Consider the following 10,000-nt stretch of genomic DNA (forward strand, 5'->3'; position numbering starts at 1 on the left):
TTGATGACAAAACTGATTCTGGCTTCGTGATCCAACTCTCGATAGGCCTAGGGATCCAATGGTTTTGTTTTTTTCATATTTCTTTTTTCTTCTCTTTTCATCTTTTGGCTCGTCTATTTGGGGGAGGGGGGGGTAAGGGTTGTTTACGTTGCAAAATTAGGCTTAGCGGACATCACCAATTACTTGTTTCGTCTAAATTCCAACCATATTTTCAGTCTTCAACTACGCACACGCCTCCGACCCTTGCCACAGACAACCCCTAATTTCATTGATCAACTTTAAAGGCGAAACAAAAAAAGAAAGAGAGATGTCGAAATCGAATTTTTTTTTTTACCTCGAAGACTCTTTACCTTAACAAAACCTCTACCTGTCCCGTCCTTGATCATTATAACGGGGTTTGGATATCTCTGATTCAACTTGGCCGACCCCCAACCCTCATTAAAAGCCGTAAGGACACCCGCGTTCAAATTGCACCGGCGGAGGGGGACGGCATCCGCATAGGCCAAAAACCCCCCCAGGGTATCGCACACACGGAGAACCGACCGTTCTGAGGTACTTACCAACTATTTCCATGGTGGTTTTATCGGGGTTTCAGGTGGTGTGTCGCGACTGACTCAGAGCTGGTTTAAGCGATGACTCACTCGCGAAGATTCCGACTCTCACGTCTCAAAAGTTCTCATTCGCACACTTTCCCCCGCGGTATATCGGAGTTCTTAGACACCCCACGACGCGATCGAGTCCACGTTCATTTCGCCGGCGTGGAGGTAGACGCCATGCCGCGTGTCACATGGTCATGACACCCCCAAAGATACCGTAGCTTCACATGCAGAACCACCGATTCATACTATGTGACTAATGTTGTTCTGGCAATGTTGATGGCTGTAAAAATTCGTTTATGTTCTACGGATCCGTACGCTGCCCCGTTGTACTAGGGGCACCCGGGTCTCCTTTAACCGCTTATGGGAGTTTTTCGGTCGTTTGAAAATGGAGATTAATGTGGCGGTATAAAAATAGCGGGCGCGAAATTAAGAGGCTCGTGAAGGTGTGATGTGAAGACCAGAGAGAGAGAGACGAGTTCTCAGCATCCGTTTCTCTTTGGACGATCTATTGTTTTCTATGGCTTATGCATGGCCGCCCTTGTTCCTTATAAATGCCTCCGTCTTTAGCTCGGTCGCTGCTTATGGCGGGGCTGTAGTCACTCTTTCTCTACTTAGGGTTCGGGATTTAGTATGAAATATATATCAAGATCTGAGGTCGGTGACAGAGCAAAAAAAAAAGAAAGAAAAAAAAGCTCATAATTCAAGGCTCTCGATAGTGCAATTGTTAACGTAGAATGGAGCATTATCGAACTCCTCGTATTCACAATGGCTCGTTAAATCTACATCATTCCAATTCGGGGAAAATTACTCCCCAATTACGAAATAAAAGAAAATGGAAGATATTCCTAGTTTTGCGGCAATATTCTTAACCAATCGCATCGTTCGTAAGAAGTTCCCTATGACGTCATCAAGAGCCAATAGCATACAGCGTCTTTGCGAAGTTGATACCCACGATATTATCTAATATTGGTTAATTCGTAGTGTAAATGCGTAAATCCGTCCATAATAATATGATCAGAACATTAATAGCACAAGTAGTTGACATTATGCAAATGAAAATGGAAACATTCGAGGATTTCCGTAATGTTTAGAGTTACAAGCCTATACATTTACGTCATTCCACATTTTTGCATAAAGATAAAGTTGAAATATAAGCGTTGGACGTGTTTATTTTCAACAACCGAATTGAACAATATAACACACTTACAGATTTAAAGATTATCAGTAGTAACTCTCAAGATATATCATACGCCCGTTACTAGTTGTAAACAATGGAATTTGAACGTTGATTTGTGTGGACGACAAACAAGAATACTTTAATTTACGCGTTGTTATTAATGTCAGCGGATGTTATTGGCACTGTGGCTTCATTTAACTCATTATGATGGCTGGGGATTCTTTTCCTTGGCCATAGTTTTGTTAAATCGAGGGAAATGGCAAAATATGTTGGTATTGTTCGTCCTAGTGTTCTATTACCACTAGTATCTATGGATTTAATTGCTAAGGCATTTTGTTGATTGAAATTGTAGAAATGTAGATATGTAAGATTGTGTATATACTACATTAATTGTAGATAAGCTTTCTCTTTAGCATGATAAAGATTTTATAAGAAACACATCATAGACGATGATGATGAACGTAATGAAACGAAACGTGAAAGTTTGAGTTAAATTCGATGCTAAGATGGTATTTGTTCATGGCGTAAAGAATCTTTATCAGTAAAATGGAGCAATTGTCAGTTCTATATAACAAAACCTGTCTGCTAGTCTTGGATAATTTTAAACTATAGCCAAATACAGAATATGTAGAATGTACAGCGAGTTGGGTAAATGCAGCACCTCAATTCTTTTACACTTAGTCACCTTATTCGAATTTAGAGTTAATGTTCAGCAGTAGTATTGTACCTAAACAAATTGTATAATATTACTGTTTTAAGCAAACTATCTATAGTCCATGTTATTTATAATGTAAATATTATTCTTTACTTCCTCATTCTTGGGAGTCTCTCTCGTTCTAACCACTTTTAGTTTGGTTATATTTGGAAGAGATTCTTTATGCATGTCAACTTTTTTGGGACTGAAGATAAACCTTGTTCTACTGTCAGCTTCATTATTCTCCTTTTATTTTCAATTGAATTATTTTTTGTGTGTTTATATTTGTTTCTTATTTAAGCTGTGAGTGTCTGTATGACCCTCCTGATTATTTCTCTCATAGCTGGTGTCCTTTGGTGTGTAATGGTGTTCAGATAATGCATTTGATGTATCACGTACACACTCTCTCTCTCTCTCTCTCTCTCTCTCTCTCTCTCTCTCTCTCTCTCTCTCTCTCTCTCTCTCTCTCTCTCTCTCTCTCTCTCTCTCTCTCTCCCCCTCTCTCTCTCGCCTGTATGATTCTTTCCTCTTTTTCCTTCTTCATTTTGTGGTTCCCTTCTTTTGTATTTACTTTCCACATAAGTTTGTTGCTTGACTCTTTTTCTAGTTTTATTCTTCATATCAAGATGCATAAAGAAAAAATAAGTCGATCTATATAGAAGCATTCTCCTTTCTAGTCAGTTTATTCATTCAAAGGTCGTAGTTTTCTTCTGTATATGTACAGCACTTTACATATAGTTAGTATGTGTGAGCTTTAATGTAATATATTCAACTAGGGAATTTATTGCAGATAACCAAGTATGGCTGGGATTATAGAAAGAATATTCCCAATCAACTGCAGTCTTAAGATATTAGAAGACTATGTTGGATATAAGCTCTCATCAGTTCCTTCGTTATGTATTATTGGTCCAGCAAAGTCACTGAAAACCTCTCTCCTAATGCAAGTAAGTCATGACAGTTTTTGAAAAAAAAATGTTACTGATTTTTTCCCCTAGGTAGCTATCTGTATTATATACATATCATTAATCCTTGGTAATAAATGTATATACTTTCTGTATTGGCTAATTTTCTTGTAATGACTTATCTTCAGTTTTATAACTCTGTAACCTATTTTTCCTTTTTTTCTTCCATTTCTTTCTCAAACCCTATACATTCTGCTGTACACAAATCCCAAATTTATATTTTTTCCACACCAGGCAGCAGTAACAGAGGGTGAAGCAGGAGGACAAGTATTGTTCATGGCTCCACAGAAACTTACACGTCTCCCTCCTCCTGTCCATGGCATGCCCCCTCCCTCATCATCTGCTATGAACAACATAAGGTTCCTGTAAGTGTTTGACTTGGCGAGTAACACTTTTTCTTCGAGTTGGAGTTTCACTTTGTCTAATGGAATGTTTATTTCAGATATGCAGATTGCACAACAGAACTATACAGGTATTTGGCATCCTTGCATATGGTTCCAGAGAAGGACAGGCCAAGTCTTATCATCATTGATGACCTTCATACCTACAGCACACTTCCAGAATGTGGGTAAGTGTCTTTGCTGTTGATAAGTTATAAGTAATAAATATTGCTGGTACTGCTTAAGAGGAAAGTTAGAAAAAGGAGTTATATGCTGTTTGTTAGTGTTACAATATTATTATAATATCTCCTTCTTTTGATATCTAACTGATGATGCAAAAAAAGTGTCTTTGATTGATATGCATTATTAGTGGGCTGAACACAGTTTAAACTTTAGATCTTATTTCTGTCAGTCTAAAAAGTTATAGTCTGCATTAATAAGCATGTTTCTAAAGATGGATAGAATAAGTATATTCCATGTGTTGACTGCTTTTACTATTGTGAACAATGTAGTTCATAATGCGAGAAATATTTAGATATTTGTTTTCTGCAGTATTTTTTCTACATTTTCTTATTACAGAACACAGTTTATGATTAAATGATGGTAAATGTAAGTGTTATGCTAAATATCACTACTCATTTGCTATTATGCTAAATACCACTATATAGTTAGTGTTGTTCTAATCATCACTGGAAAGTCAGTTTAGATCAGTAGTTCCCAGCTTATTAGGCAAGGTCTACTGGTGGTTTTCATGATAACCCTGAAGCTGATTGTCATTATTTTTGTAAGTTCATGAAAAAGCAGTTTGATCATTTAAAATAATGGAAGTAAGGCCTGTCTTTACTTTCTGGTTTATTTGTGTTTGCATGTGAGTGCATTCGGATAGTTTGTTTTGAACTCCATGATTAGATATTAATTGAGATTACCACAACTTTTTAAATAGTGATATAATTGATTTTCTATCAAGAATTTAGAGTTGTTAACATTAGTCGTACACTGAAAAAGATTGGGGACTGCTGGTCTAGATTTGCCCATTAGCTATTCCTGTTACTGATTGGTCAGATTAAGAAAGGAGACAAGGCACTTACCCAGTCTGATAAAGTTGAAACAGATGGCCAAACGAACCCAAGCTAATATTGCCAAGGGAAGAGGGGTGACATGCAAAGATAAGGAAAGGGTGGAGAGATACTGGATCACCATTTTGGCAAGAGACACAACCAACCTTTGTTTACATCATGGAAATTTTTGAATAGAGGTCAATAGGACGAGGAATGCTTAGATCTTGATAAGAGAGTGGAGCTGCCAACACATGACATTATAGATCATCAGAGTGGATCTCGAAGTTTAATCAGTGACAGCTTGCCGAGCCCAAAGACAAAGTGTTTGCCATGAGTATTTTTATGCTCACTTGGTGAAGAGATTAGACTCTAGTTTACTCTTGAGCTTGTTGATTGAGTTCTTCACTTGTCTCTGATGTTTGTTTTGGCTTGGAACCACTTGAGAACAATGTGATGAGAGGTGAAGATAGATTTTTGTCTGGCAGAAATAATACCTCAGCTTTCTGTTGTTTCGAAATAATCATCAGATATTTATTTTCACTGGATTTCACAGATTTTCTAAGAATATTCTTGATATGGTGTTAAGATATTTAAGAAAATTATTCAATACGTTTTCAACATTGGAGGACATTAGAGGTGCAGTTTGCCTTGTGCCTATATCCAAGCTTGCTTAAGAATACAATATACACATGCTTTAGAGATTAAGAATCTTTAGCTTTTTGGCATATTAGTTCTGGTATTATCCTTATGGCTAATACATCAAATTCATCTTTTAACTACTAATCCCTGCAACCAGTGTGCCTTACTCATGTTGCTTTTTGCATGAATTTGTGTAAATTTGCCTGAAATTTATGCAATAAGATTTAAAAAGCATAATTGATGAACTTAAAAGAAACCTGGTCTTTTTTGTATAAGTTAGAGATAAATAAAATAAGGATCAATTGTAATAAGAGAGAAAGATGCAGATTATTCATTTACTTTATTATTGGCTGTTTCTATGTTACTCTTTCATAAACATTATCAATTTCAGAGATGTTGCAACTCAGATGGTCAATGCTGCAAGGATACTTTCCCTTGCACAAGAATCTGCAAGGTACTGCAGCAGTAATGTTGCAGATGATGATGGTGCAGGTGATTATTTTAACCCTTAATCCTGCTTGATTGATTTTGAAGATTTTTTTTTATATTGCCTCATATATCTTATAGAAATGAGAATACCATGTCGTCCAGGTAGTTTGCAAGTCATGGTGAGATTTGGATTTTGGCTTCAACATGGTAATGATTCTAATTTAAGTGTTTTTCTTCTCTTCATCTTCTTCCTTTAACTCTAACTCTATTTTTTCCCCAGTTTAAATTTTTTACACCCTTTTTTCTTTCTTTTCTTCTTCTTTTTCTTCTTCTTCTTCTTCTTCTTCTTCTTCTTCTTCTTCCCACTTTTTATCCCTTATACCCAATTTACCCCTTTTCTGCTTTTTGCCCTAACATACAGTCATTCCCATTCAGGAAACAATCTTGCAAAGCAATGTAGTGTTTTAGCATCCTGGACACAGTGGTCGTCTGACCCCCTAAGACACACCGAGTTAGAAGGCTTTGCTCGGACTTTCTGCCATCATGTCTGGACTCTTCATGAGAATAAAAAGGTAGTTTAATGTATCTACTTTACAACTTTCTTATAAAGAGTGGAGTTGTTTAATTAAATACTGTGGATCAGTTGTTTGTTTACTTAATATTACTTTGATCATGTCAGTCTGTTGAAATTTTTTCTCTATAATGTTATGCTTTCAGAGTGGTAATTATATGTCTTTGAAATTACTCATTTTCATTCATACAAAATTTTAACAATCATCAGAATGATTTGGTAAAGTATTATTTTGTTCAGATGAAGTGTTGTAATCAGAGGTCAAATTGTTTAAATTGATTGTGATTATAAGTTAAATTTAGTTATTGCAGATTTTAGATTAATTCAGTTCAAATTTTGTTTTCAGGGTAGCACTAAAAATACAGTAGAATACAATATGGTTCAAGAATTCACAGGAGCAACGTTTACTTTAAACTTCTCTGGTCACCATATTGGTCATAGATCCAACTACATCCTTTTTCATGAACTTACACTTGAGGAGGAAGAGGAGGAGGAGGAAGTAAAGAAGGAGGAGGAGGGAGAAGAGGAGAAGGCAATTAAAAAGGAGGAGGAGGAAGAAGAGCAGGCAATTAAAAAAGAAGAGGAGGAAGAAGAGAAGGCAATAAAAAAGGAAGCGAGGAAGGCAATGAAGAAGGAAGAGGAGGAGGAGGAGAAGAAGGAAAAGAGGAAGAAGAAGAAGACGGAGGAGGAGGAAGGAAAAGCTAGCAAAGGAGAATCGTCAAAATGTGCTGAAAGGAAAAGGCCACACAAATCTAAATAATTAAATAGTATTGTAACTCTTTAAAACTTTATTATTTGACAGATATTATGATAGGTATTTAGGCTAAAGGAAATATATTTTATATATTTTTTATATATCAATACATATAGGGGTTACTTTTTTAGAATATTGTGGCAAATGCAAATAAACTTGTCCCAGAACCAAGATCTGTGCCATCAAAAAATTAGGCCTTTCATACAATGTGCAATTTATCTTAATCCCTGAACTCAAAACTGTATTCTTTGCTGTTCCTTACCACAACAAAGCCTATATCGTACAGTTCTTGGATTAAAGATTCATATCCTCATTAGTTTTAATTTTGTTTGTTATGAATGTACGTCTCAGGTTCTCGTTAATTCCTTCTTCTTTCTTTCTTTCTTTCTTTCTTTTTTCTTTTTTTCTTCTTCTTCAGCTTCATAGTTTATATTATGATTTGGAGAATATATTTATATGAAAATGTTATATGAATTTTATTTTCCTCAGAGTATATAAAGTAACAGCAACTGTTACATATGGAAATACATATATATAATAATATTTATATATATATATGCATGTATATGAGCTTATTTAGTACAGAAACTGACACGAATTATAAATGGAAATGAAAGTTTAATCAAACCCTCATAGGCAGGCCCTATTTCAAAATGTACCTGTGTACAAGGATTCCTCCCCTGTAGCAGTTTATGTATGTGTGTGTTTAATATATATTATATTATATAGTATATATAATTTCATATATATATATATATATATATATATATATATATATATATATATATATATATATATATATATATATATATATATATATATATATATATATAATTACATGTATATATATATATATATATATAATTACATGTATATATATATATATATATATAATTACATGTATATATTATTATTATTATTATTATTATTATTATTATTATTATTATTCAGTCATCAGGATTTACATCACTGTCAAATACATTAGATGAACCAAACATACAACCCACAAATATTAATCATATTCTCTTAATATTACTTCATGGTTATGCAAATGTAAATCTTAATCATAGCATTATATTAAGCTAAAGGCTCTCAGAGAATAATACACAGAATTTATTTACTGAAAGATGGAGACAAAAAGTTTAAAATCTTCCATCCTGCAGTAATGCTTTTTAGTGGAATTTTATGCCATTTTAATAGAGGTTTGTTCCTTCAGCTAAAATCGTTGCAAATTCTTCTTGCACGGCAGCATTCCTACAGGGATGTTTCGTCATCATGGATATCAGCAGTGGTCGAGATCTTTCGTACTGCAGGTTGGCTGCAAAGGGGAAGAGTTGAAAATTATGGCTTATCATCAGAAAATTTAGATGGAAAGTAAATATAAGAATGATATATGGATAAATCGTATTCATGTTGACAAATGTATTAAAGGTATGAGTGAGAATGAATATCTCTTGTACTGTGAAGATATTCATTCTCATTTGTACCTTTTATACGATATATGGATAATTGAAAAGTGATGTAAAATAGATTTGCATGTACATTCGCGCATGCATGTGTATTTATGTATTACAGAAACGGGAAGGCTAGGATTTACCCCTTGGAGTAGCTCCTGAAGTTAATGGCATCAGGGTCGTCACTATCCGAGTCCATGGTGACTGGGGAGGGACGGCGTTCATACAAAATATCTTCGTCATCTGCTTTGTGCCCAGTTATACCCTCATCATCGATAAAGGCAGCATTAAAATAGCTGCCATCCTTGTTTTCTCTATCCACTTCTGAAAAGCATGTGTATTTAAGTATTCACATAAGAAAATAACAGTGAAAGGTGTTCAGTAAAAGCACTACATAGGCTTCAAGAGTTTGGGCAGAATTAAAGTATCACATTCCTGATGCAGATTGTATAAAGATCATTCAGATGAATTGAGGGAAACTCCTAGATATATATAACACAAAAGACCATAAGACTATTTCTGTTGTAATTTCTTTCCTTATTCATTCAAATATTTTTAAAAAGACATGTGAACAGAGGAGAAGGAAACATTTAAAAGGAGTGATAATATTTGTTTCTGTATTGTAAAAGCATGGCTCTTCTAATACAGGGTCAACCCTCCTCACCTGCTTCCAGTCCAAGCACAGTAGCATCTAGTATTATCCTGTCTGGTACAAATTCCTGGTATCCATGGTAGTCCTGAAAGTATGATACCATGACATAGTATTCATAAAGATATGAATGACATATGTGCAGTTTATTTCTTTAAATAGAAATTTATAATAAATATTAAATCATCAACAACAAAAATGGGGTAAATACAGCATAAAAATCCGAGGTATCATACAAGACACAGGACAGTCTCATTCCTTACCTCTTCAGATATGTCATCCTCTCCTCCCTCGGAAAACCTGCTGTCCATCCTCATCCTTGGGAAAGGCAGGGAGTGTCTCCTGGAATCCCTGGAAGCCACCGAGTTTCTCCAAGTTCCTAGTCCCAAGATAGAGATGTCTCCAGACATCCTCCTCGCACACTCCTTCTCCATCTCGAGTTGTTGTTTCTCAAAGTCCTTTCGCATCCTGAGTGGTGAAATACTTTATGTGAGTACATTTTGTGTGCGTGTGTGTCTTTCCATCCACTCTCACACAGGATGATGAACTCAACAGAAATTATCATATTAGAAAAAGGTTTTCCATAAGCCAACAAGACTCTATACATACTGAACAATAACATTATAGCGCTGTA

General features: G+C 35.2%; 2 protein-coding genes and 1 long non-coding RNA gene across 5 annotated transcripts in view; 1 reads left to right on the forward strand and 2 right to left on the reverse strand.

The window, feature by feature from the left end:
• LOC119580234 overlaps window positions 1-688 on the reverse strand; it is a 118,951-nt gene extending 118,263 nt beyond the window's left edge. Inside the window, exon 1 of the long non-coding RNA XR_005229349.1 lies at window positions 561-688. This is a non-coding gene — a long non-coding RNA (uncharacterized LOC119580234). The remainder of the gene's footprint in view (window positions 1-560) is intronic.
• LOC119580217 lies at window positions 659-7,546 on the forward strand. 3 transcript variants are annotated; one of them, XM_037928244.1, is made up of 7 exons: window positions 659-764; window positions 3,261-3,414; window positions 3,667-3,797; window positions 3,875-4,000; window positions 5,901-6,001; window positions 6,374-6,510; window positions 6,856-7,546. In XM_037928244.1, exons 2-7 carry the CDS (start codon window positions 3,271-3,273, stop codon window positions 7,267-7,269), a joined length of 1,053 nt encoding a protein of 350 aa, XP_037784172.1. In that variant the 5' UTR covers window positions 659-764; window positions 3,261-3,270; the 3' UTR covers window positions 7,270-7,546. The 3 variants fall into 3 exon arrangements, with proteins under 3 accessions (XP_037784172.1, XP_037784163.1, XP_037784155.1); XM_037928235.1 differs by lacking the exon at window positions 659-764 and adding an exon at window positions 1,818-2,048; XM_037928227.1 differs by lacking the exon at window positions 659-764 and adding an exon at window positions 1,819-2,044.
• A 627-nt stretch (window positions 7,547-8,173) lies between these two features.
• Window positions 8,174-10,000, reverse strand: part of LOC119580255 — a 7,274-nt gene continuing 5,447 nt past the window's right edge. The window contains exons 9-13 of the mRNA XM_037928299.1: window positions 9,976-10,000; window positions 9,630-9,834; window positions 9,382-9,454; window positions 8,861-9,041; window positions 8,174-8,581 (exon numbers count right to left, since the gene is read on the reverse strand). The exon at window positions 9,976-10,000 is cut by the window's right edge and continues 106 nt beyond it. Of these exons, the coding sequence (XP_037784227.1) occupies window positions 8,518-8,581; window positions 8,861-9,041; window positions 9,382-9,454; window positions 9,630-9,834; window positions 9,976-10,000 (548 nt within the window). The 3' untranslated portion in view covers window positions 8,174-8,517. The remainder of the gene's footprint in view (window positions 8,582-8,860; window positions 9,042-9,381; window positions 9,455-9,629; window positions 9,835-9,975) is intronic.

Source organism: Penaeus monodon, chromosome 2 (assembly GCF_015228065.2).
Source record: "Penaeus monodon isolate SGIC_2016 chromosome 2, NSTDA_Pmon_1, whole genome shotgun sequence".
Taxonomy (NCBI): Eukaryota; Metazoa; Arthropoda; class Malacostraca; order Decapoda; family Penaeidae; genus Penaeus; species Penaeus monodon.